This window comes from Prinia subflava, chromosome 1, assembly GCF_021018805.1.
Source record: "Prinia subflava isolate CZ2003 ecotype Zambia chromosome 1, Cam_Psub_1.2, whole genome shotgun sequence".
NCBI classification, from domain to species: Eukaryota; Metazoa; Chordata; class Aves; order Passeriformes; family Cisticolidae; genus Prinia; species Prinia subflava.
The window spans coordinates 22,368,326-22,382,297 of record NC_086247.1 but is presented as its reverse complement, the minus strand read 5'-3'; the positions used below and the strand labels follow the sequence as shown (position 1 = coordinate 22,382,297).

Here is a 13,972-nt window from a genome sequence, read left to right as displayed (position 1 = left end):
TCATACAGTCATATGCAAGTGTCATCCAAGAGAGTTTTGACTCTGTCTGAACGCTTCCAACATCTTTTAAGAAGTTTCAAATAACAATAACTCAAATAATTCAAATTTGTTTGACAAATCTGAGATCCCTCTAAGGCAAAGTCAAACAGTTTATCAGAGCTCCAAATGATAGCAACAAGACAAGGATTAAATTGCAGTAGTAATGACCCTAATTCCACACAACTATTTATTGTCACCTGTCCCTGTCACCTGTGTGATGTAACCTGAAGTCTTTCAGCATAAAACAAAGGTGGTTTTACTGAAAGCTAAAGTTTGAGAAAACATTGAATGCTCACTATAACCATCAGTACTCATCATAGACCTTTTTAATCTGTAGCTTTTTTTTTGGCATTTATGTCTAAAAGGTGTTAGATAAAAGTATATTAGAGTTGTGTTTGTTTCTAACAAGACAGCAACAGGATGTTTTGTCACAAGAACTCCCAAATGTTTCATACAGCAGCCGAACAGAATGCTGTTCAAACTCAAAGCTGTCGTGTGGCAAGTACCATTCCATCCAGTGGAGAATACAAATGGAAAAAACAATCCAAAGCTCTCTGGAGACACATAAAGATTTCTGTTGAGTTCAGTGAGGTTTGGGTGAGAATGCAGAAATAATCAATTTATCAAATATTTTGTTTTATTCATATGGAACTGAGCACATTTTCTCCTTTAGAAAGAGATCTAAGAGCTTGAGTTCAAACAGGAATAATTGCAGCAATATGAGAAAATTTGTACATGTGCTGAAGAAATAAATTTTTCTCCTGGCAGTTCAAGTAAATGTGGAATCAGCTGCAAAGATATGGAATGATTAATGAAATAATGCAATATGCTCCCCAAAGCAGGCAAACAAACAAACAAACAAACTACTGTTGGGGCGAGATTAGCTACAAACTCTGTTTCTTCTCAGATATATTTCTAAGCACTGCCTTAACAAACTTACTCTCCAAAACCAGATTAACCAGGATGTAAAAAATATGAAGTGACATATGCTTATATTAACTGAATATGCTATAGCCATTGGCAAACTTGTTTGGTAATTATTTCTTTCAGAGAAGGTCATCCTGTATCATGTGCTTTATAATAGAGATGCTTATGTAATACAATTAACCAAACCACTCAGATGACACCAGCTAAGTCAGGAACAGGATTTCTTATGGGTCAGTTATGGATTACTTCTGCATATTATACAAGACTGCTTATCACAAAATGCTTAAATGCTATTGGGAACAAAACTCAGCACTCAGCACTCCTTGTCCTACTTGAGGAGCATAGGGCTACATAGCCCCAATTTCTCCTATTTATTTATTTGTTTGTTTGTTCATTTCCTTCCTTCCTTCCTTCCTTCCTTCCTTCCTTCCTTCCTTCCTTCCTTCCTTCCTTCCCTTCCCTTCCCTTCCCTTCCCTTCCCTTCCCTTCCCTTCCCTTCCCTTCCCTTCCCTTCCCTTCCCTTCCCTTCCCTTCCCTTCCCTTCCCTTCCCTTCCCTTCCCTTCCCTTCCCTTCCCTTCCCTTCCCTTCCCTTCCCTTCCCTTCCCTTCCCTTCCCTTCCCTTCCCTTCCCTTCCCTTCCCTTCCCTTCCCTTCCCTTCCCTTCCCTTCCCTTCCCTTCCCTTCCCTTCCCTTCCCTTCCCTTCCCTTCCCTTCCCTTCCCTTCCCTTCCCTTCCCTTCCCTTCCCTTCCCTTCCCTTCCCTTCCCTTCCCTTCCCTTCCCTTCCCTTTCTTTCCTTTTTCCCTCCCTCCCTCAAAATAGTCCTTCAAACCTAACTGAAAACATTTTATCTGGAGCTGTCATAAGATGCTTGCATCTTTAAAGGTTACATAATTTATTAAATGCTTTTCAAATACAAGGGGTTTTAGATTGTGTAGTGCATAAAATATTGCATTTACAAGCTCAAACATATGGTATTAATGAAGAGCAATGGCTCTGACAATTTTCTTTTCTAAGTAATGAAACTTTTCTGATTAAGGGCTGAAGATGCCAAGGTGGCCATTCTGTAATCTTAACTACGTGCACAGATGTACTTCAACACATGGTCATCAATGCATGTTTGTAAACTCACATGAGTGTAATGTGAATCACGCTTGGAACTATCCCACGAAAGTCTGTTCCAAAGTCTATTTAAATCTATTGAACGGTTCCTACTGATTTTGTATGTTGTGGTTGAGGTCCAAAGGGATAATTATGGATCTTTCTTTGCAGAAGACAGGTTATCAACTTCTGTAAGAACTGGTGAAATCCTCTGATGGCAGAACTCCCACTGGCTTTATTGAGATCAGCATATTTCCTGTGTGCATTTAGACAATCAGTTTTACATGCTCTTTCATGACCAAGAAGCGATGCTGATAAATCTGGAAAATCCATTATGAATAATTTATCACCAGCTGCATAAAGTATCTCAGACAGTGCGCATCAGTGATATTCTTACATGTTATTGAGATATTTAGGAAATGTACACTCATTCTTCATTCAGAGATCTATTTTATCCTCAGTCATCTATTTTATCCCCTCAGAACCCTGGTGAACTGCTGGGATTCACAGACCAACTCCTCCTTTGCCATTTCACATGCAAGCTAACTCATGTCTGTGCAGGTGCCATTGAAAATTGGATGATGGCTGGCATGCTTGCCTAAACAAGATGAAATCTTGGTTCAAATCTCTCCTCTGCCCTGTGTGGCCTGAACTTGCAGCTCCCATGTCTTAGAAAGCTGCCTGGACTCCAGTGAATGGGGGTGATATATGACTAAACCTGTCCTAATTTCCTAATTACTGTCAGATGTTGAAGTAGTCACTGAAATGCTTCTGGGAGTATAGATCTTCCTTCTCATGGCTGACTACTCCAGAAGTATAAAATAGGAGATTTATTTAGGCATTGGGTAATTTGTTCTCCATTTACTTTCTTTTTCGCCACTCCAAAATAATTATTAGCTATTCCAGGGAGGGCTCTGGAGGAGAGGTTTCTGGGACTTCTCTCACTCTGGCAGTTTGAGCACTCCTCCAGGAGACAAGGTTTAGAGCTCTTGACAGAGAAGAGCTGCAGAAGAAGCAGCTACTAATACTGCAGATTGAACAAATTCAGGTACCAGCAGTGAACAGGTGAAATCAAGCTGTCACTGGGATTACTAAGAAATTAGAAGAAATCATGTTTTCTTTCATAATGAAAACAGTATACCCATTGAAAAGGAGGAACTTCAAGCTAATATTATTTCCTTTCCTAACTATTCTGCTCCTGCCTAATAATTTACTCTTTTTTGGTTTGGGGGTTTGTTTTGGGGGGCTTTTTGTTGGTTTGTTTGGGGTTTTTTGTTGTAGTTTTGGGGTTTGTTTGGTTGATTGTGGACAAGGCCTTAGAGGTTTTCTTTTCTGTAAATTTTATCATCTGACTTATTTAAAAAAAAAAACAACCCTCTTTTTCTTTTCCTGCAGGTCCTGTTACCACCATACGATGATCCTGGGAATGGAGCTGCTAAAGATCCACCACCACCTTACGTGTCAGCATAAGTGAGAGTGCTGTGTCCCTAGGGAGGATAGCTTTACTTTACAGACATTGAAGCAATAGTTTGATAATTTCACTTCCAGGATATAACCTCTGTGGGTTACACTTTGCTGTTTTGCTGACATATTGAAACTTAAATTGTATGACTCATACTCTGTAGATAGTTTTAATAATTTGCTGCAACTACAGTAGTGTTTCAGAAACTAGTGAACTAGTTTCAGAATAATTCTGGGTAGCACTAGGGTTAAGGTAGTCACTGAATAGCTTTTTCCACCATGTCTGACATACAGTGCTAGATAACATAGAACTTTGCATTCTCAGTCAGGTTCAGAGTGTAACTTCATTTTTTTATTTGTAAAACTTCCAAAGCATTAAAAATATGTTTCTCAGATGCCCACATTCAACTTCAGAATACAGACCAAATCCAAAAAGTGACATTCCACTTCATTCTTCTTCTGCAAGTATTTTTGAAGTTACTATGCTGTGAATGATGATGATGATTGCAAGAAGAAGACGAATTACTCTTATGCACCGTTCTCATCGATCTGGCTAATGGGAAACATATTTAATTGGGAATGATAAGTATGGGAAATGAGAATAGACCAAGCACTCTATGTGTAACAAGCCAGAACCTGTGGTCTACACAGACTCACTTTGTCCCAGCCTGAAACCATTGTAATGCTCAAAAAAAAAACAAACTTAGCAACCTCTGATATCTTTTTTTTCCCGCCTACACACCTTTTTCCTCCCCACTAACTTCACAAACGGTATTTTGAGGTCACAAAATCCCTGATTTAAAGTCCCAGGATTCGGTGACAAAGCTGTGTCTTTCACACTCAACATGCAAATGTTTTCCCATCGGAATGTGCCTGTAAATATCGCAGTGTTTTGCTGAGTGTAAACTAAATTATGCAGATTCTAAGATACATGTTCCCAACCTGTGGGGAACTTGAGCATGTAATTTCCTTGAGCATCAGCAGATATGTTTTCTTTGTTTCTCATAGACATCAGTGTTGGGGGGTTAGATTCCTTTTATGACTGAACTGGTTGTACTGAGAATCTTTCTCATGGGCCTCGTCCATCCATGAATGCTTGTGTGAGGTATTTATTTCTTCTCTAGAGAAGTGCCTCCTGCACATGTAACTTTTTGTTTTGATGAAGTTTCTACTTTTAATTGAAAAGGAACATGAAAATGGAATATAATGTGTGTCTCTACCTCTCCTTGTTTCTCTCTGCATTTGGGGTGATTGAAAAGGCTGAAGTTAAACTGGTGCCGGTGCACAGCACCCCAGGTCAAGGGTAAAGGGCAGTGCAGGGCTGAGTCACAGTTTGGAGGGGCACCAGGAGACACCAAGGTGCCATCTCTCCCGTGGCTGGGCTGGCACGTGAGTCCACACCGTTCCTGAGGAGGACACCTCTTCTCACCCTTAGTGCATTGACTCCATCCTGCTGACTGAAGAAATGTGGAACTTTTCCTGACTTTTTCTGGAAATGAGCTTTCCAGGGGAACACAGGACCAACAAATTCTTGTCAGAGAGATTGCAACTGTGAGCTGTTCTTGCAGAGTCCAGGGAAGGAAAGGACAGACTCTTTGTGCCTGTCTCTTCCATATCCCTGGCAAAATGCAGGTCCCCATCTGCTTGTTGGAATTTTAGTTCGTGGCTTATCTGCTCTGAGATCAAACTAAGCAATGCATTTGAATGAACCAGCCCTGAAATCCATCCACTGATCTTTGTCACAGTCCTATTTTTTTCCCTCTGAATAATGTCATCTACTTTCATTACAGATATCTTTGGGAATTAATCTGAATTTAGGGGTTGTGCTGACTGGCTGGGCTTCTGAGTTTTGTTTTCTTTCATTCTTGACAGATTTGTGAAGGATGTTAAGCAGTCATCTGTTTGAGAAAAGCTGGTTGTAAATATGTTGCATCTGTGTATACAAACTTCTCTACAATAAAAGGGATTGTTTCCTCAAGACTACGGAATTAATTTGTTATGTTCTTCCAAGCACAAACATACATAAATTCCTGTCCAATCAGTCTGTCACAGTAGAATTTTCTCTGTAGAGGACTAAAAGATAGTTTTTTAGTCCACTCACCAGTCAATTCACCAGCTTTCCCATCATACTGTATGAATGGAGGAAAGGATAGTAAATTCTATAATTTATTGCATAATAAGACCAAAAGATAATTCAAGGTTTTACTTCATTGTCCAAAACGGCAGGCATTTTTTTTTAGGTCTGATGAAGTGTGTAATACAGAGCAGGGCTAAACTGAGCTGCACTGAAAGCTGAGGCTTCTTTTTTTCCACACCATAATAGGGATAATGTGCTAATTCACATGCAATTTCTTAAGACTTTAGCTTGTCTCACTAGAGAATCAAGACTTCTTCACACACCCCAGGCGTGCGTAAATGTGAGTACAGTTTGTCCTGCCAGAACTCCTCTTGGATTTGGTCCAATTTGAGTTAAAGAGGGCAGGAAGGTAATGGTACCAAAACCACGACATGCCCACAGAGTAAATAGCTGGGTAGGAGGTAACAGATAATGTAATACAAGTTTCATTCTGGTGACTGTTATCAGAGGATCCCCATGAGAGATGAGTTCCATTGCTCCCAAATAACAAGGAGATTCTGTGGCATGAAGAGATATGAACTCCAGCTGAAGGGTTTTTATCCTCAGATGTTGAATTCTTTCTCCATTTCCATGTATAATTCTGGGGAATTTACATCACAGCTTTTCTGTAATTCATTTTTAAATAGTCATCTGTGACACAGCCCATTGAAAAGCTGGCTTCTTAAGTTTCTGTGTTTTGGGAACTGCTTATTCCTAAGAATTTTTGCCAATATCCCTTGCATTTTTTCCTTTCTCACAGACATTATGCAGCTTTCCTTCATTCTATGCTCATGCATGGATCATATTGGAGAAAGCAACAATTAATTTGTAGTGGTGGCCCAACAGTGGCACTTGTGCTTTTAAGTACACAAAGTTTTCTAAAACAATGACTAAATGACCATTTTAGATGTTAGACTGTCTGTCTTTCTTTGGGAAGACCTCTGCTTGGTAAAAACAATCTAGTCTTGGTATGTTAGCAAAGGCCATGTTGAATCAATACACAGCCTCATAAAATCTTGGCAAGGAAGCAGAGCAAATGGTAACCAGTCAACAAGTTCCAAACAAATTCCAAATTCTTTCAAATGAGGGCATTCCTCACCGCTACCCTGTTGGCTAGGGACACCATGGACAGTTTTAAAAATTGTTACTAATAACAAGTCTGTGCACACTGATGCTTGGAATGTGCAAAATGGAAGACTTGGCTACTGCTAAGGGCAGAAGAGGAACAGGAACAGAACATGGGAGGGCAACATTCATGTACATCTTTTAAACAGAACAGAAACAAGGTTCACTGCTGCAATATTGGTCGACTTATGTGTCCTTTCTCCTCTGCCATGGTCAGGAAGAAATATAATTGCTCATGTAACCTCTTATATTAGCTGTTAGACAAGCTCTGTTCCAGAATTGTGTCACTGAAGTGGATGATACCTTCGTCTTTCTTGTTTTAATGCAAGAACATCTACAGATTAATATTGCCAAACCAAAAGGAGTATTGGTTAAATGCCTGCCAGTGTCTAATCAGACAGAGGACTCCAAACTGCTCCTCTGGAGCTAAGTTTTATCCTTAGAGACTTCTTAGATGTTCTCTCCTTAGAGGCTGCTCTCCTTAGATGCTGCTTCTCTGAAGCCAGGTTGTATCTTTTCCATTTACCCATCTCTATTAGCTGTAGAAACTGCATTCAAATACCACAAAAAGCATTTCTTGCAAATTTACTATGGAGATATTTCAATACTATCTCAGTTCCCAGCTCTGAGAAATCCAAACCAGCAGCTATAGCTATCTAAAGGGAGGCTTGGCTCTGATAAATCAGGATTAGTGTTCTTTCAGAGAAAGACTCTGGTATTTGTAAATGATGTCTCCACACCCATGGGTTTGACCTGGAATCGTTCTGCACTGTGGCCAGTTTTTCAGCTGAATAGCTCAGCAGGGTGTGGAATACAGATCTGTGACCTTCTGCCTGCAGCCTGTGTCTACCTCCAGCACAAGAGGATACTCCAGCATTGGGAGTGAAAGCCTCATTTTCACCCAGCCAGCAGATACAAAGCTATTTCAGAGCAAAAAGGCAGTTCTACAACTATACCCTGGACAAAGAGCTACAGCAGTAGTTTATTTTAGTGAGGAACCTTAGTGAAATTTAATGCAGTAAATTATTTTCTTTTTCTGTAGCTCTATTATAGCTAAAACCAGGACACAGATTATTCAAATGTTTCAGACAGGAGAGTTTTTGGGAAATAATGAAATTATTTCATTCGTAGCCAGAGCTGGACTGAACTAATTAGTCTGAGTGGAGGACACAGGGTCACTTGGAAACCTGAATAAACAGCAAGGAGATAAATCAGGTCTGCAGCAGGGCTGGCTACTTGGCTTACATGAGAAGCTTTGCTAGCCAGAAGAGACAAAAGAGATTTGAAGCTACTCTGAGGGAGGGAGCTGCAGCACTGCAGAGCCTCTGCAGGCATTTCAGAGGGCTTCTGTTTGCTCTTTAAGGTCGACATGACCAGCAATAGCAGGGATGAGCCACATACAGATTTTTAGCCCAGAGCCTGGGCTCCTTCACAATACCTATGTGCATCCTGGTAATAAATCTAACAGGCTTCTGTTTCATATAAACTTCCCCTAAGTATGTAGATACTTCTGGTTTTTGAAGGGGTTGAGGGTCTTTTTACATTCATTTTTTTCATGAATCTGTTCCCCTCTCCAAAACTTCCCATTTCAGGACTCTTCATGACTGTAGAGGCAATGAAATTAGAGGTCCAACATGAGTAAACTTTTAGCTTCAAATCTTCTGATCCCACTCAATGCCAGGATGGGCAAGGTGTTCTTTAAAATTCAGATACTATCCTAATAAGATATGTTCTACTCTATGAATGGAAGATATTTCAGCCTCCATTCTGTGCCAGAGGCAAGCACAAAACAGGTGTCCTCTCTCATGGAGAAAAGGTGTCTGGATAGGTAAGTACTTTTATAGTTTTATTTTGTGTATCACCAGTACACCAGTTTAACAGATAAAAAAATAAACCAGTGGGATACTCTGGGAGATTGATACTATTTATATGAATGTGGTCATTCTTGGCAATATCAGATCCACTCACCTGGGGAAGCAAGGACAATGAAAGTAAAGGAACAAAGGCAAGAGATGGCAATTAATTATTTATCTTTTGGGAATTTATAAAATCTTCTGCTCATTAAATCATTAGAAAAATGAGATGAGTCCTTTCATTGCATTAGAGCAGAGGATGAAAGTAGCTTTATCAGTTGGACAGAACAGCTTAAATTTCCTGCCATTGTGTGATCCTGCTGCTTTGCTTGTCATTAAGAAAAACAGCTGAAGAAGTTCAAAACTCTTCAAAACAGACTATTTGATCCACTAGTTTTGAGGGGGGGGGTTTCTTTAAAAAGTATTGAACTTTGCTTATTTTTAATGCAAAACTTTTCCTTTTAAATAGATAGATATTTAGTCACAGTATCTGTGGCCATATGTTCATCCAGAACTGACTGGTTTCTGTTTTAAATGTATATTTTCTTTGTGGTTTTTTATCTTGTGAATTGTCAGCAAAAAAAGCACAAAGCACAGCATAATATATTATTATGTTTTGCTTACTTATTCTTCTCTTCAATTCCATTTATCAGGCTGGATAACAAGTCCTGACATAGTAATTTGGACAAATAAGGTTCAAATAAAGGTAATGTATCATTATGCTCAACAGACACTGGAAGCACTCCAGGGGCCCAGAAAAGTAGCCCCCAGTGAAAAAGGGAAGCTCAGAAAAACTCCTCTGTCAGCTGTTGCACTCCTGTTAGCACCAAGCAACAGAACTGCATGGTTCCATAATTGCCGCTGTGCAGGTGTAGGCAGCAACATTGAGATGAGAGCTGCCTTATCTGTGGCTCTTGTACAAGAGATGCTCCAGCAGCACTGTCCCAGCTGAGCTCAGAGCAGTTCACTTTACAGGACCAGCCTGAGGATGAGCTGCAAAAAGGGGTGTCTAAGAAAAGAGGGAGGTGGATGTTTGAGGAAATAAACAAACATCTATCAAACAGCTTTGTCTCAGGGGTTCTGAGACCAGAGAGAGTCACAAGCTTGGAAAGTTTTAAGATGTGATCTCTGATTGTATTTGTGATGTCTACATTCACCCAACATACAATGTCTTTCCTGACCCTGAGCTGGGTCCATACTTAGCTCACATTTCTTCTGCTGGTTCCTTTTTCAGTTATAAATCACCTCTGTGGCAATGCTTTTCTGAAATGCAGACAGATTAGATCTACTACATTTGCCTTTGCCTCAAAAAAGCCCAACAAGTTGGATGAGTACAACCTTATGTTGAGAAACTAATTCTGTATTTATCACACATTCATGTTTTGAAACTTTTTTTTGCTTCAAATTTTGTTCTGAAGTGTTTATTGTTATTTGGATCAGAATAGAAGCTGGCATTTGCACAATTCATGATGGTCTGAGGTATTTATTGCTTTTCAATTTGATATACGTGTGCTGGGATGGAAACAGTCTCCTCCCCTTGATGTGAATGTGTTTTAAGATTCATGTCTCCCTTGTTTGTAGCTGCTGCAGCTCTCAGTTATTATCCTGCCTTTGTCTGTGTTGACTGTAATAAAATATTTCTAGATAGCAAAGTCTTTAGCATTGCATAGACAAACAGAAGCAAGACAGATTTCTCAAGGCCATAGATAAAATTTTTGTTAGTTTCTATTGCAAGCAAGAAAATTTAAGATCTTAGTAGAAAGTAGTTCAAATAAATAAATAAAATGGTTGTTAGTGCAATAAAAAGTCTTTGGCTTTTGCCAGTGGACAAATTCAGCTTCTTATTTATTGGTATGCAAGGTTTGAAATGCTTATAAACAAGATCATAATGTTGTTGTACTATGAAGTGTCTTTATTTGTCTACAGAGAAATCAAACCGTAGTTTTTAAATCACTTTAAACATTTGTATCAGACAGCCTTATGATTGCAAATGTGGAATGTGTGTGTAATACTAGGTCATAGGGTTTATAAACCACACTGTACTGCAATTAATCAAGCAAAATTTGCAATGCTTATGCAAATTTGAGTCTGTCAGTGGAAGCATCAGTCTTAATTGTATAATTAGAAGTGACACCCTTTCCTGGGTCCAGTTCTTACTGAAATCAAACTGTCTCAGTTGACTCCTGAAGTGCCAGATCAGCAGGTGTTTGGTATCTTAAAAAAAAAAAGAATGCAAGCTCCTGCCTCCTGCTAGTTACAGTGAGGTTTTTTTAATTCCTAAAATATCATGAAAGTAAAACTTTATCAATCTTTTCTTTCTCTACTATTCTTCCTAAATAAAGACAAGGTAGTTTTTGCTTGTTTGGTTGTGTTGTTTGTTTAGATGTCTACTCTGGTTCAAACTACTGTCATGTAAAGCAGATGTTACAGTTGGTCAGTAACACTCTGACCAACCATCACTGGCAGTTTTTATGACTCTCCATTTTTATCACTTAAAAATCACTTAAAAGATAAGGATATAGGGTTCAAGGCTGAATCTACTCTGCTTTCCTGAAGAAGTAAGTAGACAATTTGCTCTATCTCATCATCCCTCTAAAACATCATCCTTTTGCCACATTCACAAGTTCTATTTTGGATGTGTGCTTCACTTTTTCTTTGCTGTTTTGGCTTCCTATAGCTAGCCACCTGCTTGACACGATTCTGATTTGTACACGGTACTTCATATCACCTCTAAAAGATATTTTGCAAACCCATACTGTTTTCTTACTTGAATCCTTTGCATTCAGCTGACATTTTCTGTAATTCCAGGAACATGCTGCTGGTTAAAAACAAATTCAGTTAACACTCAAACACAGATGAAATGGAAAGTGTTTATTTCTCACTTGTGGTAAAAAGGACTATCCTGAGTGTTAGTGATAGATCAATGTCACATGAATTGCACATTTCTGGTTACAATTCACAGTTCGTAAACTTCATTATATACATATAAAAAGAGGGGAACTGAAAGAGATCAAAGGGCTTGAAGAAGTATGAATATGCAAAGAGCTTGCACTTCTCTCTCACACTTCTGTGCTCATCTTGTTGTGTTTCATTTCCAGATGTTTGAGAATTAGAATCTTGACAGGCTGGAATCTCTAAGAATCATTCCACATTCTTAAAGTAAATGAAAAAGGCAAGTAACTCCCTGGTGGCCATGGCTGGACATCCAGGCTCAGGCCCCTTTTGCCTTGCTGTCTTTGTACCACTGCACACTTCCATCTTTCTGGGTGCCATGGGGAGCAGCTGCTGTCAGCCACAGGGGCTCAAAGAAATGGACAGAAGGCAAAGGTTTGATTGTTGAGGCCCACATATTGCAATTAATGAAGTTCTTCCTACTGAAATTCTCTTGGAAATTCCATTTGACTCTTCAAAATGTTTTGGAACAAGAAAATCAGAACTCTTGCAGATGGTAACTGAAAAGCAAGCTTTATACATAGGTTACATCTTTTCCTTATCTTCTTCAGAACTGTGTGGCAGCTTATGTTTACCATCCAGACTGGATAATGTTTACTGGAAAAAAAATGATACATGATATCTTCAGAGGCAGGACTCGAAGTTATGTACTGTTGGTAAAATACATACAGAATTTGTTCACAGACAGCACTCACCTGCTTTAGCTAGCTGAAAAATTGTCCTAGGATTGCTACTCTGCCAAGTATATTCACCAGCTTTACTTCTGCTATAACTTTGAATATGTGATCAGGAAAACTGCATTTTCAGCATTTTGCTTGGTAATTTAAGCCAGGCCATGCTTCAATTGTCCTTCAGAATCCCAGACAATGTTTTCTTACTGAGTTCTGGGATAAAACTGACATCACACACACAAGAAGCTCGACTTAGTTCTTACAACATGATCCAGAAAGCGTGCGGATTGCTAGCTCTAAAACAGTCCTTTCACACTGAAGAACTTTCTAGATGTAGTAATATCTGAATTTTCACATGTGTCTGGATCTTAAATGAAATAACATTCTTCATGAATCTTATGTAATGTCTATGTTGTGCTCAAAATAAGCACCCAAATATCATCTGAACTACAACTTTGGCAGAATTTAGGCAGTATGGCTCTTGACCTAATGGTGTTCATACAGAATCATATAGATCAAAGATTTAAAAAGGAACATTATTTCAACATTTAAAATGTGGCATTTCAGATGCCCAGCAGCCAAAGGATACCCAGTCCAATCAGATCCCTAGGGGCTTTTGTGACAACATTTGCAGCAGAAATACCTGCCTGATCTGTCATTGCTGTGGCTCCTGGCTTGAGACTTCCTCTGATTTCCTCTTTAGTGATGATATCACTACTTTAAAAAGGAAAGAGACTGTCTTGTAGCACATATCAACAAGAGTGTGGTACTTAAACTCATAAATTTACAACATATTTAGTACATATTTAAAAGAAAAAATTAAAACAAAAAGTATAATTATTGAATTCTGCCTGGCTCTGCATGTAAATGTTAATCCCTTTGTTGCCAATCCTATTCTACCATCCAGAAGACAAGGAGTCTGGTTTTGCTGCCAGGGCTGTGCTGAGGGCCTTGGGAGCCTGGGAGGGCTGGCAGGTCTGTGCAGCTCTCTGTGAGACCTTGTGCTGGTCACCCAGTTCTCGCCCTCAGGGACACGTCCAGGACAGGTGCTCCAAGCCTCTGTGCAAAGAGCAGTCAGCAGCGGCCACGCCACACCTGCACCTCAGACTGTCCTGCCAAAGACACTAGGAGCCACCTCTGCATTCTGTGAGGAGTGCATTTCTGCTGGTTTGTGCTGGGTGTGATGTAAGAGCACACAGGGGAACTCAGGCAGCCAAACAGCTGCAGGGAGCTTGTGCATGAGCTGGGCACCAGCCTGCTCAGCCTTGTCCAAACTGGTGTCTTTCTCCATACCACATTTCCCTGGGGCCAAGGCAGGAGGGGAATGGCAAGCTCCACGGGTTGGAGAAAACGTGGTCTGCAACACAGAACTGCAGGCACCAAGGGAGCAGTGAAACTGAGCAAGCTGAAAGTTGGGCAACCATTGAATCTGCTGTCTAGGCATCGCTTTTGGAATTGAAATACAAGATCTCTTTTGAGCTTTCAATATACAAAAAGATAAAGAATTACCCCAAATTGGTTATTTTCTGCATTAATTTATGGATTGCCTTACAACAGCAGTTCTTTATTAGTCAAAAAATTGTAAAGGAGAAAAAAAAAACCCTTACAAAATGTTATCAAATATGAAGGATGGAGATATAGATAAACCGGGCTGTTTCTAGTCTGATTTTTCTATCTGCAGGTTAAAAAGTCTGAGTTTTCTATCTGCAGGTTAAGTACTATTACATTT

The 13,972-nt window shown here is 39.6% G+C and overlaps 1 protein-coding gene across 1 annotated transcript in view; it reads left to right on the top strand.

Moving 5' to 3' along the window:
• LAPTM4B (lysosomal protein transmembrane 4 beta) overlaps positions 1-5,504 on the top strand; it is a 59,094-nt gene extending 53,590 nt beyond the window's left edge. Inside the window, exon 7 of the mRNA XM_063390538.1 lies at positions 3,461-5,504. Coding sequence (XP_063246608.1) covers positions 3,461-3,535 — 75 coding nt within the window. The 3' untranslated portion in view covers positions 3,536-5,504. The remainder of the gene's footprint in view (positions 1-3,460) is intronic.
• Positions 5,505-13,972: the final 8,468 nt, after the last annotated feature.